This window comes from Paralichthys olivaceus, chromosome 9 (assembly GCF_024713975.1).
Source record: "Paralichthys olivaceus isolate ysfri-2021 chromosome 9, ASM2471397v2, whole genome shotgun sequence".
NCBI lineage: Eukaryota > Metazoa > Chordata > Actinopteri > Pleuronectiformes > Paralichthyidae > Paralichthys > Paralichthys olivaceus.
This window is the reverse complement of record NC_091101.1, coordinates 25,147,951-25,172,523: the sequence shown is the minus strand read 5'-3', so window position 1 is coordinate 25,172,523 and position 24,573 is coordinate 25,147,951. Positions and strand designations below refer to the sequence as shown.

General features: G+C 42.8%; 1 protein-coding gene across 8 annotated transcripts in view; it reads left to right on the top strand.

Annotated features, from left to right (window-relative positions):
- Nucleotides 1-12,679: 12,679 nt before the first annotated feature.
- Nucleotides 12,680-24,573, top strand: part of ldb2a (LIM domain binding 2a) — a 77,998-nt gene continuing 66,104 nt past the window's right edge. For 3 of the 8 annotated variants that reach the window (XM_069531037.1, XM_069531035.1, XM_069531032.1), the window contains exon 1: nt 12,682-12,986. In XM_069531037.1, the coding sequence (XP_069387138.1) occupies nt 12,855-12,986 (132 nt within the window). In that variant the 5' untranslated portion in view covers nt 12,682-12,854. Of the gene's footprint in view, nt 12,987-24,573 lie in introns of all 8 variants that reach the window. The other 5 variants (XM_069531038.1, XM_069531036.1, XM_069531034.1 and 2 more) reach the window with 4 other exon arrangements.

Below are 24,573 nucleotides of genomic sequence, written 5' to 3'. Positions count from 1 at the left end.
AGATATGCCAATAATAATATGTAAATTCAGTGAATTATTGAATAGGCATGACTGAGGATTTCTTATTAGTTTGCATGTTTATTTCAAAAATGTCCATCAATTTTTCAGAGTGCTTCTCGTGCCCCGGCCAATAAGTAAATCTAATCAAACACTGAAATCAATAATTCAGGTGTTTATGTGCTGTTGTGTGAGTGTGACGCTGTGTGCACGTGTGTAGTACAGTACATGTAGTTCTGTCTGGTCTTCATTTACAGGCTGACGTCCCCCAAACTTTGTGATTTGAAGCTTTTGGCGCCGATTCCACTGTAATGAACTCATGACTGATCCGAAATCAATACAGTTTAACAAGCGTGCATATTTTAATCACTCTGCCCCGTCATTAGCTGTTGTAGCATTACTGCAAAAACACCAAGAGAAGCAGTAACTGTACACTGCTGGATGCATATATATATATATATATATATATATATATTTATATATATAAATATAAAATGTAACAGCAGCCTGTGGTGATCTTGTTAAAAAAAATTGTGCCAAATGTGTTTTTTCTTTTTTTTTCTTTCCTTCTTCCTCTTCTTCTCCATTCCCCTGCCTCATTTGCAATGATTATGTTATCAGGGCAGCCAGGCAAAAGGGTGGAGCAACCATAATTTCAGTGCGGGATTAGGCAGAAATAACGAGGTCACCAAGTTACAGTTGCCATGGCAACGACACATCCAAGAACACAGGATGCCATTGCTTAAAAAAAAAAAAAAGAAGAAGAAGAAACAGGGCCCAGGATTTTTCCTCTCTCTCTCTCTCTCTCTCTCCCCCCTCTTTCTCTCTACCTCTTTTTTCATACCCCTCCCTCTCCATCTTGCTCTCTCTCCCTCTCTCTCTCCCTCTCTCTCTCCCTCTCCCATCCTCTCCTCCTCCCCGTTTCTGTTTTTTTTAGGCAGCGAGGAGCGGAGGGGAGCGGTTCACTTTCACTCCCCTCTGTTTTCCGGAGCCTTTTGTTTCTGAACATATTCAGAATAATAAATTCACTGTTGAGAACATTTGCATCTTTCTGGTATTCATATTTTTGGGAGTGGGGGGGGGGGGGGTCTGTGTGCGTTTCTTATCGTTCTAACGTGGCTGTACCTGCTCTATAAAGCTCATTAGAGAACACCCTCCCTCACTCTCCTCACCCCGACCACACATACCTCCCACAGTCTCAAAAAAAAAAAACACAACTCTGAGTTCTGCCCTTTTTTTTTTTTTTTTTGGCTGAATTTAGTTTTAGGGGAAAACTGTGTTGAGTGATCGAAGTCAGGAAATCCTGCGAAATAAGAAAGAATGGCTTCTGATTTTTGTTTTTTTTAGTTGAGGGGAAACAATGGATGTGCAGCTCTGGTCCGAGCATTGATTTGGATTGAAGTTTGCCAGAAGCTTTTGGGCTCCTGTTCAAACACACATTTATTCCCATGTTGCACCTGGTTGCTGGTAAGACAGGAGCCCGTGTAGCAAACCGAGTCAAAGCCATGCAAAGTCCAATAATAAGCAGGCCTCGAGATAGCGTCCAGTCCAGCGCTGTAATTCTGAAGCACTATTGATCGTCTTTGGGACGATGCCGATTACACAAAGCCTTAAAAAAAAAAAAAAGATGATACAAGGACACTGGCTGAACCTGGCAGAGGAAACACTGGGGATGAAATAAGCAGTGAACCGTGATGTGTGTGTCCATTTGGCTGGAGACACTTAATAAGTCTGAGTGATGAATAAAATTGACGAGAGACATTCTGCAGTTTAGTCTCAGAGAAAAGAGAATAAACTTCTTTTCATAATGTAAAATATAAAATAAGTAAATAAATTTTAAACTGTACTTGGTTCAGGATTATTGTTTAGTTATGAAATAATGTAAAAAAATACAAAATTACATGTAAAATATCTTGGTACATAAGTGCTCATGAGTATTTTACCGGTTATGTTATTAAATCCACTATTCTTTGATTTCTATTAGTATGAATTACTCTTTAAGTATTACATTAGTGTAAAAGTCTTTTAAAAGCTCAACATATAATTTGTATAAGTGAAATGTCCTGGAGGTTAAACACAGCATGTAAAGATATTCTACACAGGATAATTTAGTGTGTAGATCATATTTCATATATGTATTTGTTTTACTTTAAAAGACGACATGTAAGATAATATTTGGGCGATTATTTACTATATATAAGCAGTAGACAAATATCTTATATAAAAAAACTATGATATAGTTGCCACATTAGTGTGCAGTTATATATTTGCAGTTATGTTTAACTGCTCTCATTAATTATTGTTTCAGCCTCCACATTAAAAACACGTAGATCTGCTTGAACCCACTTTACATTTTGTGAATATTTCAGAATACATTCAGTTATTGTAAATATTCTGCTTATAAATCGTAAATATGCAGACCAACGCAAAGTATTGCTCACATATGTGTACATGGTACCATACTTTGTACTTTATACATTGTAGGCTTCATATTGCGTCAATACACACACGCCTGTGGCCGGTTCGAGTTCAGCTGAGCTGCATGGTTTTTGGACGTTGGGAGGAAACCGGAGTAGTCATAGTTGTAAACTTTTTGATTTGTTCCTACACCTGTCGTGTATCCCAGTCTCGTATAACGACACAAGTTGCAGGAACGAAAGTACAGAAACAATATTAATCACAACAATGTCTGAATATTTAAGCCACAGAACTAGAAATCTTGTTGTGTTGACTGAAGAAGCAGTAAAGTTGTTTTCTAATCTGAACAACAACCAGGCCAATATTTGTAGCAGACCCTGAACGATCTGGGTTTTTGTGCCAGTGCTTTGTGTTCATATCTGACTTCCAGTAAGTTCTGATGGTCTGAATTTTAACTGCGTGGCTCAGTGTCAGGGAAACACTGGTGAAACAAATCATCCACAGTCCTCAGTGAATCTGCCTCAAAACCTCATTCTGGTTGCTTTACGCCTTTAAACAAAAACAACTGTGTATTTTCTTGATTAACTCCATGAAAGAATATACTGTTGCTCAAAACATTTTTGAAATTAAAGAGAAAACAAATCTCAAATCTCAAAGAAAGAACCTTGAGCTTTTACAGTGAGTCATCCCTGAGCTGCTGTGTGTGTTGTATTATAAAGGTGCGGGGCGGGCGGCAGGACCACCACAGGTCACCGCAGCCGCTCTCCGCCCTTCAAACGTCTGCCTCTTAAAATAAAACCCACTCAACTTATTCAGCTCTAAAACTAAAACCCCAAACTTTTTCTCTCCAGCCTCTGTTCTCTCTTCTGCCTCTCTTTCTTTCTTTTTTGCTCTCCAGCGGTTTAAAATTGATCCTTGAGACTAAACAGAGGAGCTTTAAATACATGCGTGGATTTAATTTGAATTAGGGCGGTTGCAGTGTGATTCTCTGTTTTGTATGACGAGCAGAGAACCGTTCATTGTGTTTGGTATCTGGAATATTCTCTCTGCCTCACATCAGGTAGCACAGAGAGATGGGCTGTGTGTGTGTGTGTGTGTGTGTGTGTGTTCATGTGCGTGTGCTTTGTATGCTTGTGTATTTCAGTGTATGTGTGTCCGTGAGCAAGCAGGCGCGTGTGTTTGTGTGTGTGTGTGTGTGTGTGTGTGTGTGTGTGTGTGTGTGTGTGTGTGTGTGTGTGTGTGTGTGTGTGTGCGTGCAGGCTCATGTGTGCGAGGCTGCTGCCATGCCTACGAGATGGGGGATGGTAGCAGCACAGCCAGCTATTTTTCTTTCTTTCTCTCCTGAACATCAAGTTTGGTCTCCCATCAGCCGCGTCCTCCACAGACAATGTTGTTGGTTAAAGATGAGGCACAGACGTGTGTTGATGTACAAACATACTGGACACGTATTGATTATTGATCCATGAAACACACATAATCATTATTATTATTATTATTGTTATTATTATTATTAATACGGGGCCTTTAAATAGCTTGGAATTGGAGCCGTGTGTTATCGGCCCTGATAGAATACAGACTCTTGTCGTCTGTCCACCTCCTCCACATCGTTAACACTCGTCATCCTTCTCTCTGTACCTGTACGTTCCATGTGTGTCAAAGTGCTGCACGGTAAATATCTCAAACAAACTGATTTGTAAAATTAAGGCAAAACATGGAAATGCAACACTCACATTCAGCTTTTTGGGTTTTTGATTCTGAGCTTATGTTTCTTAATTTGTTACTTTCTTTTTTATGGTTAGTTAGACCGACACCAGATGGTGATTGGGTTTGATGGCAGAATGTTTTTTGGACACATGTAGATCGTTAGAACGCTGCAGATGATGCACAAATGAACATTATTTTGATGCCAATAAGAGAAAAACGTTGAAAAATTCTGAATTCTGACGAAGATTTGCTGAAATTAATAAATGGAAACAAACATTTGTTTTCATTAGTTAGTGAGACGGTGACTGAGTCTGAGGAACCGACTTTGAATCAATAAACAGCTCATCAGCTAATAAAGACGTCAACACTATTTTCAGGCTAATAATGGGAATAAAAACTGGGATCTCACTCTGGAGGCTGTTCCAGTATTTCTCTAATTCAATCCTCATCAGGGTGAACTCAGGACTTTCAGATAGTTTGGAACAGTCTTCCATCTTCATCCACTTCACAAGGGCTTAATCAACACTCACAGTAATTGTCACTGAACAATAAAAACTGAAGAAAACTGTGAAATGTGGAGCTGGAGCCCGGGGGGAGGGGTGGGGGGCTGGGGGGGGGTTATCCCCTGTTAGGAGCACAACAACAATTCCTTCTTTTTTATGTGTGAGAGAAAAGTTCTGCACCTGAGTTGCTGTGAGGCCATGGCACAGAGTGAAGCTAATGAGCTGGTCTGCTGCAGCCGAACCGAAGCTGAAATCCCATCAGCAAATGTTTGTCACATCGTGGAGCGAAACCCACAAACACTGGAGCCCCGTGTGTCCGAACCCAGCACACCACCACACCGATGAACCCGGGTAATGTTTGTTATGCTGCTCGATCTAATCACCCACAACCCCTTTTAAAGATTCTCTAGAATTTAGCCCAGCAGTTCTCGCGTTTTGCATTGGCAGCCATTGGGGCTAACCTCCACATGACCTCCCCCTGTCTGTGGAATGTTGGCCGCCATTCACGCCAGTGTCTCGCCCACCAGCCGTTGGCTGGATCCGCCGCCGCCGCACCACCACCACCAGCGGCTGCAGGAGACAACCAAGGGGCATTTTGTCGGCACTTGGCAGTTGGCATTTGGCACAGCTCCCTCTCTAAGAAAACATCCAAAACATCTGCAGTTGAGTGAGCAGAGCGAGGAGAGGGGGGAAGAGGTGGATGAAGAGGAGGAGGAGGAGGAGGAGGGGTGGTGGTTAGAGGGATCGGGAGATGTGGTTGAGGTGCTGGTGGTGATGGGGGAGCAGAGATGTGGGGGAGCAGAGATGTGGGGGCGGCAGAAGTACGTCTGCGCTACAAATCTGACGAGGACTTCTGAAAGGCTAAATCCCAAAGAGAGCGCCGCTGCCTCGACTTGCCGCGCTACAAACAGCCGGAGCTGAGACAGGAGGGAGCTGCCTCACGAGAGGGAGGAGGAAAATAAATAATTATGATGATAACCTCGGCGTGCGTGTTCCTGACAAGTGTTGCAGAGGGAAAATATTTACAATGGGAAAAAGTGCAGGAATATTTTGCATGTAAAGTGTCGGTGTGGTTATTTGAAATGTTTTCATGGTGTTAAAGCTGCCGTGGCTTCAGCATTTCATGGAGAGGCCCACATTGAAGGTTGTGGTTGTATTGTGTGTGTTGCTAGGTTTTATTTTCCCACCACTGTCATGGTCTATGTGGGGGTGGAGAATAACATTTAGTTTAAAAAAAAAAATCTCATTTGCAATTAGGGTGTGTGTCTCCACATTACACCTCATATCACCTCCCTCATGAATATGATTTTTGTGGATTTCCTTGTGGTGAGAAGGTGCAGAGGAGAATGAAATAGAATTGTCGTGTGTATCATTTAGTCCAAACCGCACTGAACACAGCTTATAATTGCCTGTTAGTCAAATGCGCCCTACGAGCCAAGCTCTCCCACATTTTGTGTTTAACAGCGAGAACCCGAGACGGGGGTCTTGTCTGTGAACAAAGCCGATCCTGCAGCGACACCGGTTTACAATCTGTATGACTGCTAATCCCACTGGAACAGTGAGGGTAATCTACACATGGAGGTGGAGGAATCTCCCCTCACTCCAGATCCTCACATGCCGCGACCGCGGAAAATGGGATTGGACCCCCTCAGCTAAATCTCATCAAGGAGACAAAAACGTCACAATCGCTAATGCCGGGCTCGCTCTTCACCTTCCGTGATTATCTGTGTAGTTTGATCACATTGCTCAGATGTGCTATTTATTTAAGCCTGCGCACGCTCGGTATTGTTTCTGTTCGTTCGACACAACCCTGATGGAGGTTTGAATCCTCTGCATCGCTGAGTCATCAGGCCTCTGGCATGTAGTCCTGAAACTCAGTCTCTAAATCTGATTGTGTCACAGTCACAGTTCTTTTGAACACGTTTCATGTGCAAAACCAAATTAAAGGTTAAAGGTCACCAAGAGAAAACCTTCAGTCCTTTGTGCTCCTGTCCAATTACATCTGCTCATTCTTCTACCACTGCAAACATCTTTTCAGCCACTCTCCTCGTTTACAGGAAAACTTGTTTACGACCAACTCCTCTAATTCACATGGAACAGTTGCCCGCTCGCCGGAATAGTGATCACAGCATCCAAACGAATCCTTTCCTCTGGTTCGGTTTTTACTCTCCATCGCCTGCAGACTCTAACATGCAACAGGGACACCGATAGATGGAGCTGTGGGTTTGAGGAGGAATGGAGGAGGAGGAGGAGGAGGAAGGGGGTGACTCTCTCAGTACTTGAAGTTAAGACAGAAGTGTGGAAAAGCCACTGTTTCCAAATCTGCGGGGCGACTCATTAGCGGCACCGTGAGCACTGATGTCCCTTCGTTCGCAGCCGGGCCTGTTTACATTTGCTGGAGAGTGAGATGGAGATTTCTGTGCTACTCCGACTATCACTGCGTGTCCCCTAAGACTGTGTCACCATTACGTTAATGATGGCTTCTTGATGATTCAGGGGGAAATAAGTGTTTTTTTTCCTCTTAGGTAGTGGTCACTTTACTTGAAGGGATGGAGAAGCATCTCAGGAAACACACTCTCGGGAGCAGTGTGTGTGTGTGTGTGTGTGTTTGTGCTGGTTTGCAGCACGTGTTGGTGTGCATGTTCGTGCACGTGTGTGTGTGTTTGTGTGTGTGTGTGTGTGTGTCTGTCAGGTTTCCTGCTGCGCTGTGCGGCTGGGAGACCTAGCAAGGGTAAAATTCCATTCTCTCGGCGGAGCAGCATTCTGCATGAGCCAATTCCCAGGAGACACTGCTCTGCATGTCCTCCAGACAGCCAAGCTGAGGCACAGGCTCAGGCTCGCTTATTAACTGACCTGGGGGGGGGCGGCGGTGGTGGAGGAGGAAGGAGGGAGGAGGGAGGGAGGGAGGAAGGGGTGGTGGTAGTGGAGGCGGGGGGGGGGGGGGGGGGGGGGGGGGGGGCAGAGATGGGGAATGGAGGAGGAGGTGGTGGAGAAGAGGAGGAGGGGGGGAAGGGTGAGCCCAGGGAGGCAGGAGGAGGCGGTGGGTGAGGAGGGAGGGAGGGGGGGAGGAGGGTGTTGGGAATTATGGGTTTGTGTGTGCATGTGTGTGTGTGTGTGTGCATGTGTGTGTGTGTGTGTGTGTGTGTGTGTGCGCAAGAGAATTTGTGCGTGTGTATAGGAGTGTGTGCGTGAGTCTGAGTGTGATCAGGGGTGATGGGTTGTGGGGATACGAGCGTGCATGTGTGTGTGTGTGTGTGTGTGCGAGTGTGTGTGTGTGTGTGTGTGTGTCAGAGGCAGAACTGGTTGAAAATATTAACTCTTTGCTCGCTGAGCTGCTTTTGCTGCAAAAATTCAGCTCCAGAGAAAGAGCAGTGTGGAGGTCTAACAAGCTGCTCTGTGTTTGTGTGAGCGTGTTTCATACGTGGACGTGTTGCCGCCTCGTTAGGCTGCAGGTTTCACAGGAGCCTGGTTAATCACTTTAAATATGTAAACTGGCATTTTCTGAACTTGGAACTGTGTAATTCAACCAGCTCTGGTCGCACTCCCATCACTTTCGTCAGATTTCCAACCATGGACTCAACAACGGCTTCGATTCGAGTCCCTTCACCACCAGAGTTTAGTATATTGGTGCAAATATGATTTTAAACTCCACCTCTGCACACACAGTCCTTTTCTGAAGTAGAGCTAAATGCCTCTACTTCCTGTATTAATCTATTTACATTAATTTGTCATCCCTGCGTGCAAATATTAGTTTTTACTTTTGTGTGTCTTCCCATAATTGCTTGACACGACTGTGAGCCTCATTTATCACCAGTGTGAGGAAATAGCATAATTGAAAAGTGCTTTTCAATTACAATTTGTTTAACTTAAATAATGAAATAAAATATGGCGCTTCAAAGTTTTACTTCTTTTTTATTATTATTATTATTCCATCCAGCAGCAAAGAGGAAAGAGAAAAAGAGAGAGAGAGAAAAAAAATCACTCACGGCAAAATGCAAATGAGCCTGGAAGCTATTACGATGCTAATGAGATTCTACCATAGAAGTTGCTGCTCCGGCATCCGGGGTTTATTTCATCCATATTTGGAAAACAGTTGTGTTCTCAAAATAGGGGACGCACTTCCTGGTGTTCACGGTGCGGCTAGTGAGTTCTTACCTCGTCCACGTGAAGCTGGGACGTGATGAGACAGGAGCAGCATCGGGCCTCTTTAGTTTTCACTCAGCAGAATACAGTGGTTTATTAGCAAGGCTCCACATTGTGTTTCACTCCGAAGCTCTGCTCTATTTTTGGCAGATCTGCCGTTTCATCATCTGCTTGTCAATCACCGAGCGAGCTGCTTTTATTAATATCGCTATCAAACTCTTCCCTCGCAGCTTCAAAATATCACAAACATCCTGCGTGTCGGCACATGTTCCTCTCAAGAAGGGAAAAGGCAAATGAGTGTGATTGTTTACACCGGCAGCAGGCACATCAAACACGGGCTACAACTTCATATTTTCACGCTCCGCTGTAAAACAGGATAAGACATGTTCCGGGATCTCTCCGACAGGAGCGGCATCGGTGCGTTCAGGTGCAAAACCTGTAGCATGGCTGCTATGGGTGTGTAGTTTGTGCGCTAAAAGCAGGCAGGTAGGTACGTAGGGAGATAGGGTATGTTACCATAGTAACACCAAGAGGGAACCCAGCAGAAGCAGAGTGTCTATATGTGTCCTGACCCATTTCCATTCTCATCCACAAGTGTTTTGTCTCCCTCACCTTGCTGTTTCACAACTAAAAGCACCTCTCCTTCCTCATCCTTGATGCGTTTGCTGCATTTAACAAATGATGGAGGCTTGAAACCTCCTGAAAAACCGGCTGGATCCAACGCTGCAAACTCTCAGTGCCTTTGGTTTCCTGTTCAGTGCGATTCAATTCGATTCTATTCAACTTCATTGTCCCTGAGGGGAAAGTAAAAAAAAGCCCAATATGAACAGGAATACAACTTAAATGTAGAAACGTATGTAAAGCAAATGAGAACATCTTCTAACTCCCCCACAAAGAGAACGCAGAGAGCAGTTTCACTAATTATCAGCTGCAAAATAAAGCTTCACCTCACATTGGTAATTTTGTCGGTTAGTGAACTCAACCTGCTGCGAAAAGGACAAAACACACATTTGGCGACGAAGGTCGGAGCAGAAAACACAAAGCAGCTGTAAAAACTGATAACTGGTCAGTTCAGTGAAAGATCATCAGTGATTAACTTGTAAAACAGAGTTAATAAGCTGAGCAGCGTCCTTCGGATGTGATCTGTGATCTGTGCCGACTAGTTAGGAAAAGACGGTCGCAACAGAAACACTCAATTTATTTCCCAGTGGGACGCAGCTGAGTTCAGAACCCGACTGATCAGTTTGAAAATGATTAAAAGTAGAAAATCAAGCAGCATCAGACAAGTTTCAACCTCAAATTTTGCTGTAACAAGATGTTTGCGGTGAGAGGGATTTTCTATTCCAGCTTTTGTTTTGAACTTTGTGTCCTGAAGCAACAAACATTTTATGTGATTCAACGTGCTGAAACAACTCTCTTTTCAATTGCTGCTCTTTTAATTTCCTTTTTTTCCCATTTCTGTTAAGCTCATTGTAACTTTGGCAAGAAAAGTGCCTCTTATATAAAGTGTATAATTATCATATACATTTAAAATATATACGCTTGGCGTCATTCTGTTGTCTTTCTAGAAACTCCGTTATTATATTTGTTAAACCAGATCGAACAGGATCTTTCCTGAACCAGAGGAAAACGTCGTCATCACGACGCAGTTACACTTCGAGTTTTACGAAAGGTGATCAGGGCCGACGTTGATGTCAAGAGCAAAACTGAGATTTCCTCAGTGGAATTCATAAGTTACTCTCCACAACCTCGTATACGTTTGACTCGGACGATCTCCTGCTGCTGCGTCCAGACCCAATTTTCCAGACATTTTCCGGAGAGCTCGTGTCCGAAAATGGCTCATGAGCCAGGGATCTTTTCTTCGTTTGTTATTTTATCTGTGAGTAATTTCCAGGTTGTTGACCATCATGTAGAAGAGGCCCCAACATTCGAACATTGAGGCTCAAGCACTGGCACATTTAAGAGATTGATATCTATGAGTCTTTTGCAACATGGTGCAGCTTGACTCCCTCTGCTGAGCCATTCATTCATTATCTGGACAGAAGAAAGAAAATGTTCTGGTGGTTCTGGCCACAGAGACACACATGACAGCGTGAGTGCAGCCTCACACGTGTCGGCCCTGTTTACAATCCTCTGTACAATACAGCCACGTTAATATTGAAATCTGTTAAATGAGCTGTTCTCTTCTATGTATTGTATTGCAGCCACACTCGAGTGGTAAGCGCTTTAGGCGGCAACCAAATCCTGTTAGAAATGTCAATTGAAAAGGTCTTGAGATATTAAAAATGTAGTTTTTAATTAAAGGTTTATTAATAGATTTTTCAAACTTTTTTTTTTAATTACCCGACCAGATGCCTGAGGCATTTGGATTACAACTTTTATCTCACTCGATTCAGACTGCCTCTCCCCATTCAGCCATTTTGGATTAAAAGTCAGACTTCATAAATGCTGTTCATTAATTCCCAGTGTGGGCAGTTAATGTGTGATTCGGTTGTAACGTTGCGGGCTCGTCTGAGTGTGTGTTTATTTTTAGATTCTTGTGGCTACTTTGCAGCCCCGATCTGTCACGGAGCAGCACGTGGAGGAAATCTTAATCAGCATGCACAAAGTGTCTGGTGTGAAAACTCAACATGTTAGTGACACTTACTGTCACAGTCGCATGGAACACACTCAAAGTTAAATTAAAACCAGTTTGTATTATGCACAGACATTTGACGACACGCATGACAATGTGTTGTCTAATGCAAAGCTACATAAACATTCAGTTTGTGTGTGTGCTCGTCCAGTATTAAATTTAAAAGCAAGAAAATTAAATCAAAATGAATTATGGGCAATTTGTGAGAATTGATTCTACATAATTTTTCTCATTACTGGATTTAACACGTTCACCTCAATTAAAATCGCAGGTAGATACAACTGGTCCAGGTGTATCCTCACAGGCCTCCTGGAAATCCATAGAAGCGCATATTATATAAGTTGATAAAATATATATATGTATGTGTGTGTATATATATAAAACTGTGTCTTGTTGTCGATCACGATCACCGGATGGCGCTAAAAATCTGAGATTCTCACACTCGACACACGGTGGCTTTACGTTTGACGTTTGTAACTTTGCATCGTTAATGAATTCACTGAAAATCCTGGCGTGTTAAAAATCAGTATTTCAGTATTTCGCAATTTTGCTTTAGTCTGAAATGTTGCCTCTTGGTTTATAAGCTGTCAGGTACGAACATTCTGTCATTAGCACCATCGAGCTGCAACCCTAGCGATGAGGTATCAGGATGTTTGCTGCTCGTGTTCATGTTTCTGGTACGTTTGGTTTTAATGACTTGTTGGATGCTGTCGATACCTCGGCTCCACATCACGACCACTGCTGCGCAGACTGGCTCCAGAAAGATGGCAGCACCAGTACCCGTGATGTTTAGACTTCAATATCTGAAACAGTTGGAGGTAGAGACGCAACATCCGTCTCTAACACGACTTCACCTCTTTGTATGAAGACATGATCTGATCTGTGCGAACAATGGACACGAGGGATCCGTTAGTATTTGGGACTTTTGTGTTTCACGTTGATTAAAATCCACCGATGTGACGATTCAACCAAAACCTAAAACATACACAGGTCCTGATTTGTCTGTATTCTTCAACCCTCAGGTGGAGGCTGGATGTGACAGCAGAAGACTGAGAATTAAAACACACAAATCAAAACAACGCAGCAACTTCAGGGCATGAAACACACAACACATGAGATCTGACTTGAACTTTGCAAGAATGCACAACTGAGTGTGGGTCTTAAGGGAACAGGAAACGACTTCCCTCCTCCCCCCTTCAATCCTGCTCCACCACCACCACCACCACCACCCTTCCTCCCATCCTCCCCTCGCTTCCTCCTCCTCCTCCTCCTCCTCCTCCTCCTCCTCCTCTTTGCTATAGCAGAGAACCAGGCAGGCCAACTTGCAGAGTGCAGCTCAGCCTCGACAGCGGCTGCTTCCCACTGGGGGTCTTTCGGAGAGCATCGCACTCCCATGTGCGCTGCCGTGCCCGCTGGATGTTGAGATCGCGCCGCGCGCCTCGCCAGGAGCCACCATGTCCAACCCGACCCACGACCCGTTCTACTCGTCTCCGTTCGGACCCTTCTACCGGAGACACTCGCCCTACATGGTCCAGCCCGAGTATCGGATCTACGAGATGAACAAGCGGCTGCAGGCGCGCACAGAGGTGAGGAGACACGGTCCCGCGTAGAAGTCGCGGTGCCCGGGCACACGGGAGCGGAGCTGGGAGGTGGGGGGTGGGGGGGTTGGCTGTGGAGGTCCGGTGCCGGGAGGTGGGAAGGGATGTGGGGGCTGAGAGACGGGGGTTCTTGTCCGTCAGTCTGGAGATGAGATGTGATGTGATGCCAAAGTGCCAAACATTCCAGAGGTGGAAGTAAACAGAGGGGACCTCCACCTCTGGACAGATGCGTTGTGATGATGAGTCTCTCACCGAGGATTTGAGGAACAGATGATTTACACGTGGCCAATTAACTTGTTTTGAATTCATGACTCCGTCACCTCCTCTGACAGCAGCTGAGATGTGAAGTGGACATCACCGGCTGTTCACAAACTCCCAAATCTAACGATTCTGCACCGGAACACGGGCAGGAGCTCGTTTATCTCACGTTCACTTTGATTTGAAATTAAGATTGAGACTTTTTGTACAGTGAGACAAACCAGCATGATGAGTTAAAGTGTCACATGTAAAATAAAAGCTGCAGGGGAAGATGATTGTAGAGTGACCAGGCTGCACAGACTGAGGCAAACTGACCTTTTCACTGTGCTTTCAACGCATTTGCATACATTTGCATGTCTCCTGTTTTCAACAGATGTATATACTGTGTGTGTGGTTGATTGGAAAATGCAACAGTTCACGCTGAACAAGCCCAACAGAAAAAACACAGTTTCCCCCAAACACTGTGTTCCAGAGCTTCAGGTTTAAACAGTCCCATCATCCGCATGATTCATCCTCTGTGTGTGGATGAACTTTCCTCAATGAGAGTCATGATGATGATCAGAATGTGGGAACTATAACTTCATGACAGTTTTTTCCCCCTGATGCTTCACTGAGTGGCGTGCACGTGTCTCTCAGCCTGAACCCTCACTGATCCCACTGGGAATTGTACGACGAGCATCTGTCTCCAGCATCTGCTCCGTGATCACAAACGTGCAAACCTGCAGATTAAGAAGTTCATTCAACGAGTCACAAGTGGTGACGCGTCTTTCAGAGGAACGTCATCGAAATCCAAGAAATAAGCTTCTTCAGACACTTTCTCGTTTGTAGCTTTAAGGATTATTACTAATTAATCTGCCTCTTCTGTCGATCAGTGGATTGATGGTTTGATTTAAAGTGTGCCAGCAATTAACCAATCACATCCTGACATTAACATTTCTATCATGAAACATGAAGAAAAGAAGAAGTGACCAATCATTTCATCTCTAATATTCTAAATAATTGGTTGCTGTTGGAGTCTTTAAGGAATTTCTCCCCCGTCGAGACATTAAAAATGGAGGAGTTTTGGATGAATATGTCCATTAAATGATTTAATGAGACATATTTTTTTGTAAATCTTATTTTGGAACAAGACTCCAGCTGAGTTACTGCGGCAGCTCGACGAGCGATGCTGACTTTCCCAAAGAGGAACTTGCGACTTGAAGCAAACCAAGGCAATGTTGCTGAGATGCAACGGCCCGGTCTGATGCATTATTCATACGCAGCGGTCCAGGCCCCAGTGGACCTCAACTCCTGTACCACACATACCCCGACACCGAGTGCAATCACCATGCACGCTCACACATGCACGCTCACACATGCGCACACATAGACGTGATAAGACGTATGTGCTTGTGTTCACTTAAAAAACAAACACACCACTGGTGAAACACATGGATAAGATACAGTTCAAACTATTATCTTCATCTCCTCAGACTAAATGGTGTAATTGCGTGATAATATAATTCGTTTTTTGTTCCCCTCGGTGTTCATGTCCTCATCTCCCTTCCTTTCTTTCCTCAGCAGCAACACAGTCCATCGTCTCCTCAGCAATGTGCTTATTGTTTGATTAAAATGCAGGTGGTGAATATAATGAGGAAGAAGTAAGGGAAATAAACGGCTCGAGTTTCTGCAAATTGTTTGCATCCAGATGCACCGTGCAACTGAGTTCAGACTTTTCACGAAAATTACATCGTGATTATCCTCATGACTGCAAAAAAAAAACCGCAGCCGTCAATTTCCACCCAAAAAACACTGCATGTCTGAAAAATAGATTGTGAGGCAAAGGGAAAATATTGAAGCAGAAATCTCCCCATTACGGAGCTTGATTGTACGTTCCCCTGTGAAACAGACGTATTGAAGCTGTTTCCTTCCTGTAAATTGAGGTTAGGTGTTGGTCCCTTAATGATGATGTGAGCCTGAGGGGTCATTCTGCTGCTGCTTCTATCACTGAGCCGCTGCCGACTTTAAAAGTCAGCCCGCACTTAGAAAACAGGACTGTGTCAGTACGAGCGCATGGGTCAGGATGGTGTTGTTATAAAACAGGAAGTTTGGCCTGTTTCTTACACACACACACACACACACACACACACTCAGTATGGATAGCTGTGCTGCTGGATAGTTTCTTAAATATTTCATCAAGGTTTTTGCTGCTAGCAGCGGTTGCAGATCCATATCCACGTTTTGTATTTGCTAGCTTGGCAGTGAACTGATGCTACATGGAAGCATGAGTCTAACAAAACCAGATGTGAAGATATACGACAGTAAATCATCCTTGTTGATGAGAATTATTCCATCAATAGGTGAATGTTTTAAATTGTAATTTTTTTTTTTCTGACCTCATTAAAAACTGAAATGGAGGAATGAACTCGTGTGGTTATCATAAAGTGAAAATACTGTATATGTTAATTGCATGAAATGAAATATAATTATTAAGAAGCAGAAAATACGTCATGAGGTCAGTTTGAGCTTTAATCTGCATTAAGCATCATTTTCTGTGTCAGACTTCTGAAGAAGTTTAAATTTGGGCGTTTATTTGATTCTCATTCGTTCATTAATCGAGTCACAAGTCGATAAAATTACTTCTAATGTGTTTACGATTCAGTAGCATCTAGTGGTGAAGTTGCAAATTGCAGCCACTGTACTCTATAGAAGAGGACCCACTTAAATAAAACGTATTCTAAGTAAAATGCATTTATTATTAGTTTTCAGGTGATTCATCACAAGTAAAGATGTAATTATGAATATTTTATTCCATCAAATCCTCCTGTATCCCACACATTGGTCCTTTAAGCTGTTTCAGCTGTTAACGACGATCGAGGTTTTGAATCTTTTTTGGTATTTAACCGACAAAGAGAGACAGAAAGTATCTTAAACAAATCCAAAGAACATCCTAACAATAGTGAATAGTGAGTGTTTCTCTGGGGGTCTTAGTGTGAAGGGATGTAACACAGACATTATTCCACTGGGGCTGTCGCTGTATATTTTGTTGATCCAGTCAGAACGATTTCGAGCTCGCAAACAGAAAGTCTCGTCAGAATGATCACCCGAGTAAAGATGCTTAATGTGGTGAAAGAACCGCCTTTGTTAAGGATAAGAATAGCTCGGAGTGTACTCAACATGGCGCTCGCTGGCAGGCCATCGAAGCTAAACGACTCAGTGTCGTTTGCGTTCTCGTCGTTCGGGAGCGTTGCTCTAACAGAGGAGCCGACCGAGCCTCGATACGACACCGTGTTTCAGGAAAGTGTTGAAGGAGTCGACTGAAGTCACTCTCCTGTTGGAGATTCTTCCATTTGTCTTATTCATGAGTGTGCTTTTGAATCTGCTTGGCTGCCGGTGCGACTGCCGCTCGCACCGGCAGGCGCAGGACTCAAGGACTTGACACTTGGTGGAGACTTACTTACCCCCAGAGGAAGCTATAATCTGTATGAGTGAAATAACAAGGGGTTAGATTCAAAGTGTGTTTTCACTCTTTCGATTTAACATCTCATGCACATGATTGTTGTGTGGAGCAGACACTTCATTCTGCAGGATTTCTCATCTCCTGATTCATTTTAAGAGTTTGAGAAATTAACTTTTACCAGAGCGGACACGCCCTCAGATGCTCCAGTGGCTTTTCAGAAGGTTTTAAAGTCCAGTTTCATAACGTTCAGTGTATTACGGAGGTTGTTTATGATGTTTCGTGGTTCATTTGATCGCCTCTAGACAAATATGCCCATCCCAGTTTCTCTGCGACCGAAGTCGTGTCTATAAATGTCTTGTTTTGACTGGGCAACACTCTAAAAGCCAAACATATTCGAACTACAATCACATAAAACAGAGAAAATCTTTAAATCCGCGCTGTAGAGAAGCTGGTCGGAGTTTTTAATCTGCAGATTATTTTCTCCAGGAATCATTTAATCAGTCAAATGTCAAAAAAGTACTCAAAGGTCATAATGTTTTCCGTTGAGAATTTCCCAAAGCCCAGGTTTCCTTTCTTAAATGTCGTCAAACCAGTTGTTCAAACCTCAAAGACGCGAAGTTCTCGATAATAATTTATTAAAATGGCTGCTGATACACTTTCTGAAGATTGACTTGTGGATTAATCACCTAATCCCCCCTCAGATGCACATCGTGAGATCAGGACAGCGATTCATGATTTTCACAGTTAATCAGTTAATCTGCCAGTTATCTTCTCAAACAAACCAGCGACTCGTTTATCTTAATAAAGTCCGACGATATTAAAAAGTCACAAATTAAGAAAAATGATAAATCCTCACAATTAAGAAGCTGAAAAATCTCTTAATCGTTTTGAAATGATTTGCAGAATCATTTTCTGATGATCTACAAACTGATAATTCAACTAACTGTCTGTTGGAGCGTTGTCGATTTAAGTCTCGTGATCATTCGTCATTAATCTGCAGATTCATTTTGCGGATTATAAATGAATTGCACGGAAATGTTGCAGTTTCTCAAACAACGAGGTTTTGACTTTTAATTACTTGTCTTGCGTGAACCAACATTTGAAAAAGCCAAAGTAAGAAAAGCAGGAAACTCTCATATATTAAAAGTCTGTGACGACAGAAAACCTTTCTGATTTTCATCGTCTACATTTGAATCGATTGCCTCCAGATTTCACTGTAGATGTAAATGATCTCATGTTATTTACTTTAGACCTGATCGCAAAACAATTAAGTTTATTTTTAGGGAACCAGTTTTTTGTTCTCACCTGCCCTGCACCGAGAAATAAGAAGGAATAAAAACGACTCAGTGGGACCTGTGTGCTTGTCTGGGATCAGCTCTCACCTTTGAACTGATAACTGTGCTGCAGCTTAAACAGTCCTGCCCCTGTCATGACTCCAGGTCTGTTTCTGTCTCAACCTTATTACCTTGCTCCATTCATACTTATTACCTGCCCGGCTGTATTTCTGCACCGGGCTGACTGCTATCCCATTACCTTCATTTTACACACGTGAACCCGCTGTGACCTGGCAATCTAAACAGGCTTTGATGTGGATTTGATGCCGTGCATACGGTGTGACCACATTGTTTCTGTGCTGTCAATTGGAAGGGAGGCAAGGGGTGGGGGTGTAGGGGGGGAATACTGGCCCCGCCGTTCTCAGCTGCCGGCGTGCGGCGGGCAGATGATTTGTGGGGGAATTTGACACTTAAGCGTATGCAAATGAGGCGGCGGATTAACATTCAGAGGAGGAGCTTGGTCGACCTCAGCCGGTGTAAGGCCATTAGCATAGAAGACATTAATATTCAGCGGCAGAGAGCGAGGACACAGAATAACACTGTAAGTAACACTACAACACAGAGGGTTGAAACAGAAGGAAAACAAAAGCATTTTAATGGAGGCGCCATAATAATACCCAGAGGGCCGCATTCAGGAGCCTCCGCTGCTGACAGAGTGTCTAATGGTCACAGGCTTCCTCAGCAGATACACATGCAATCAGCGGCAGTGATTGGCGGGACGTTCGTGGTATTCTCGCATCTACGGAGCATAGTTAGTCCCATTCTCATTATTCAGATGGGCCCACAGACCTGAGTCAGAACTGGAGTGTTCATTATGGCACAAGCCCTTGTTCCTGTCAGGGGCAAAGTGGATCTGTTCCCCTCAGCACTACATGTCAGATTGACATGAATAGGCTTATGATGTAGAGGTCAAGTTGGCTCTGAGCCGTGAGGTTCGTAGAGAAGGATTAAAGATGAGCCACCGAGGCTCCGAGAACGCAGCGGGAGATTTCTCTTATAGTCGGAATCTGCATTTAACTTCACAGGCGTGAAAACGGACGGTAATTATTATTCTTGTCGTCAGAAGATCTGAATATGATTTTTAATTGTTGGTGAGTTGTGATGAATGTCCACAGTTACTCAGAGTCCAGGCTGAATTCATTAATTATACTTTTTTTTTTACAAACTGAGATAAAGAAAAGCTGCAAATCTTCACAGTTGACAAATGACAACCAACAATGTTTTTGCTTTTTTATTACAATAAAAATAATAAGAGATAATAATAATTATAATGATATATTCTTTTTTAAAGCACTTCTCAAAGTTACAAAATGCTTAACAAATAAAAACACAGTCACAGACGAATTAAAAGGATAAAAACACAAAACGTTGGACAAAAGTTTAAGCACGACGACCGACTAATATTAAAAACTAGGATTAAACTTCTGTCAGAGTGTGTGAGTGCTCCAGAGCGTTTTTCTGCAGCGACTCTGTGTGAAACTGGCGGAGAGTAATTACCTCACAGGTGTTGAACATCACGGTGCCCTTATCTGAACCATTACTGATTTATCTACCGTCAGGGACAACAAGTCACTGTAGGCATGTCACTGAAAAGGGCTTCGGGTGCGTCACACCTGAGCTTCATTCACTTTTCTGGATAGATTACACTTTATGAAAGATATTTTTATTAATTCCATCCTTTCATTTATGCTGTAGATGCTCTTTTGCAGTTAAAAGCCTCTTCTATGATCCTGTATCTCTACTGATAGGAGAGCTGATCGGGCGGTGTTGACGTGATTCAGAATACTGACGGTAACTTCACGTACATTAATGCTTCTTGTTGAACAACAGACAGTTATTCTTAAGTGAGTCAATGTGTTATTAACGTGGATTCACTGACTAAACAGCGTTATTCCTTATTTGTGTTGTTGTGTGGTTATTTACAGACTTGGCGTACGTACAGACGTCTGCCTTTGTGGCCTGTGCACTGCGAAACGTTGCTCGGAGCCCCTCACATTAAAAACAAGAAAATATATTTTTCATGTTTTCATAATGCTGCCAGTCAGTGAAAGGACTGAATCACATTAGCTTCTGCTTTAACTCCCTGCCAACACCCCCCCCCCCCCCCCCCCCCACTAAATTAAAGAATAATGCTGCTAAAAGGTAAGCGGGCAGCCTGATACTTTTGAAATGGAAGAAGAAACCTTATCCCAGGAATACTGTGGTCAGAGCTGAATATCTTTACCTGTTTATCATTTCACTTCCTCAAAAAGCTTCTGTTGGCAGGAAAACCACTGCATAGAAACAGAGAGGAAGAAAAAAAAAAATATATATATATATATATATATATTTGCAGTAAATTCATTCCAAGTTTCAAACGACAGTAACTAATGTTGATTTATACAGACCACAGTGATATTTAGATAACACTAATTTGATTGAGCTTCGTAACAGAGGTCATTCAACAGCTGTTGGCACAAAAGACCATAAATCAAAGCTGCAGCATGTCAGCGTCTCCCTAACGGGGTCCTTCAAAATTAGTTTGAACTCACCCTTTAGTGGATTGGTTCATTCCGTGTTAAAAGCTCTGCGCCACCTCCAGACTGGAGCTGTGAGTAGGTTTTAATTTCAGGTGTGAACTGGTGCAACGTCTGTCATTTCATGAGGCTCCATCCTTTAAACTCAAACTCCTATATATCGTATCAATGATAAAACATTTCAAAATTATTTAAAATGTATTGCTTTTAGATTAAATATCCATCAGACAATTGTTTGAATTGTTTATAGGCTGCACAGAATAATGTAAATGTAATAATATTCCACTTATCTTGTCCAAGAAGTCTATAATTCATCTGTGCATGTGATGCTCTGAGGGGATGTTTCCATAAAATCATATGAAAAAAGAAAAAGCCCACTAGTCAGACAATGAGCGTCAGTCCCATCCAGCAGGAAGCTCGGACAATAGACCCACCTTTTTCCTGGCCCTTTCCCATGGTTCCTTCCAGGCTGCTCTGTCGCTCAGATAACAGAGAGGAGCGACGGGCCTGTTGTCCGTCCATGTCCTGTTGTTCTCTCTCCCTCATGTGGTAACAGAGCCTGTCCTGAGACAGAGAGGTCACAGGCTGGTCCCTCGCATCCACACAACTTTGACGAGAGTTTGTGAGTGAGATGCTGAAACAGGTCTGGACGACTGTTTGCGTTCAGTCCATTTGAAACCAGCAGAATGTCTTTACTGCCGCCCTCTGCGGCCGAGCACCTCGATGTGCTTTCTACCGAGACCATTGTAGTTGTGGGGACATTTGGCACAGAACCTCATGATGTCATGAACGTCTGCGTGAAACACTTCACTGTCGCTCAAGCTACCGAGGTAAAAACAAACCGGTGAAGGTTTAGGACCATTTTTTTTATCAAGAGAGAGGTCTGGCTTTCAGATTCCACGTATTGTGTAGAAACTTGTGTGTTCTCCTTTTGTACATGCAGCAGAAAAAAATATTCAAGCTTATTATATTTCATCATCGTGCAGAAAAAAAGTCGAGCAGTGGGATACAGTGGAGCCGGCAGAGGCGCACTGTACTTCAGATTCGTTACACCGGGAGCCTGCCTCCGCTCTGAGCTGGTTTCTGGCTGTTTCATCATTTCACTGATCAGCTGTTTGACTGTGATGCAGCTTCCTGTGAGACGAACTTAACTGCAGCTTTTCTCAACGTGCAGGAAGTGAAGAGCAGAGTATCAGTAGCCCAGACTGTTTGTGTTCACTTATTTATTTTTAATGTAAATCTAGTCAGAAAACTCCTGCTGAGCAGCCGTGCTCCTCTTCAGCTCACATGTGAGCGTATCCTCCAGGCACGGCTGTGAAGTAACAACGCTTTAGTCAGTTGCAAGATTCTGCAAAAAAAAAATACAAAATACAAAACATCCTGCATGTATTCAAGCGTCCGCCTCAGTGGATTGTCATTGAGAAAGACACGGAATGCATACCAGCTCCGAGCATTGCATTATGGGAGACTTCTTGGCTCCGTCGTTCTCCCGCTAAGATGTGGGTGTACAGTGAATGAGGCGGGCCGTGCACTCATCCCATTGAACATCATGTTGTCGTCATTTTGGGTTTAAATTTTCAGATTTCCCTGAACCCTGCAACATTTTTCATAATTAAAAACACGTCGCCTCTAATCAGTTTACAAAATAAAGTCAATTTTGTTTATTTTGCTTCTTTTAATCATAAATTTATTTCACATTTTATTAACAAAAAAGTTTTATTTTAAATATATTCAGACATTTGCAAAAACTAATGAGGATAAATCCTTATTTTTTAATGTTTGATGCAGTGATTAGTTTTACATTCACCATCCTCGTGTTCTTAAATACTTCCCCGCACCTCGGCCAGCGTGGTCGCATCCGTCACCGGTGACGATCAACAGGCGAGGATGCGTGCTCACGCCGCGGAGCGCATTCAGTCCGTCTGAACTACATCAGTGGATTTGATGAAATCCGGTATTGATCGAGCTCCTTGTTAAGCTGTTGGAGGAAGTGTGCCATGTGCTGATTGTTTATTGGTCTAATTAGCTCAGCGATGGGGATACAGGTCGCGGTGGTAGAACGGTGTTAGTGTGTCCGAGTCTGAATCCTCAATTTCCCTTTGACTGTAATTTCTCATGGGTGCAGCGAGTGATTGGGTTTCCCTGCTTTGTCATTCATGCATTTTGTTGTTGTTTGAGTATTTTCCTCCTTATTGATTATTATTTGCTGTCACTTAACTCGGGGCCATATTCGTGTGGATCTGATGCTGATATTGACTCTTTTCTGTTTGTGTTTATCGAGCTGAGACACTTTTTAAGTATCTATGGAGTTCATTAAACCTTTTCACATCTTTTTCTCCTTATTGATAAAAAGGATTAAAAAACTAAATTTAACCAATGTGCAGTTGTGCAATGTTTTAATTTGATATTTGTTTAAACATTTATTGTCGGAGCTCAAACGTTCCGTGATTCCGAGGTGAAGAGTTTTTGCGGACTAACAAACCTAAACCTAAATATTTTTATCGTCTAAAACAAAGAAAAGCTGCAAATTCCTCTGATGTCACGAGTCACGAGTCGGGATCACAGATAAATCTGATGAGCTCATTGATTCGATCACAAAGTGATCAACAAGTTAGGAAAATAATCTAGAATTGTATTTTCTTGGAAAGTTTTGCCACTTCAGGCCTCACAAATCTAAAACTGCATAGATTTGTTAAACTTTTATCGGATGTTTGGAAGTTACATTTGTTCTCAAAGTGTTGAGAGAGGGTCTCATTTGTCTGTGTATCCTGATCAAGGGCACTTCAGCACAGCCATGATTTAATTGCTGTTGTGGGGTCGTTCCTGCAACCTGCTGGGTTGAATACACTCTGCGGTCATTGCTCCTCATGCGTGTTTCTTACAAAGCCGCTGTGTATTAACTTTGACCTTTGACCTTTCTCTGAAACGCGAACAGAGCTCTCTGCCTTCTGCCTCCAACGTCTGACACTAAAACAAAACGGAGAGAAAATGGGAACGCTGCCTGAGTAAATTGGCAGACGTGAAATCTAATGTGGGAACTTCTTCCCTGACTTCATTTACACGGGGAAAGTTCATCTCATGTGAACGTGCAGAGGCTCTTGAAGGGCAGCGGCTTTTTATATCCGCTGAATTCATTTTTCTTTATTTGCATAATGCTTGGCTGGTGGCGCCGCGGCCATCGAATACAGGAACATGTTAAGTTTGCATTATACAAAAACACCTAAAGCCCAGGAGGATAAACCGGTGCTGATATGAAACATTAGTGTGCGCAGAATCAGACATGATTAAAGTGGTGTTATCTGTGTTGTCTAAAGGAGCGCTGGCTGTACTTTGTCATCCTAAGGACCCTTAAATAGAAGCAGTACCTGGGGGTTAAGATAAGGGACCACCCTATCCAGGTATTTATTTTGCGTGGAATGCAATGATGGAACAACAAAACACCAGTTTTAGATTATGGTCTTTTATAGCAAAGTGTGTGGCTGTTAAATGTTATTGTAATTAAAGCAGGGGTCGGTAATCCTGGTAAAGTGATTGTTAAGTTTAAGTTCAATTTAAAATGGGTCCTGAAATCTCCTGGAGCCCGAATGTTTTGTTTCAGAGTTTTGATCAAACAATCGTCCAAAGATTTATAATGGTAAGAGCTGAATTTATGATTTTTATATGAATTATTATTAAAAGTGTTAACCGATATAATTAGCTGTTGATCAAATTCCAGATGAATCACTTTAATGATTCAGGAATAATAAAAACTATAACACTTATAATATTCCTTAATTTAAATTAAGCTTTGAATTGGCTTTTCAGATTTAGCCCGACTTTAAATATGCAATGACCTCATATCATGAACATTACAACACGTACAAGATGCTGCTTTATACTCTGTGTGTTCCTGATTTTGCATGTGGAATGTGATTTAGCTTTATTAAACTTCTAATAACCTTCAGCGCACAATCAAACAAGAGCTACCTTTCTAAAGCTCCTCTCCAAACATCCAGAGAGTTTATTTCTGATAAGTTTTTCTTCTCCCC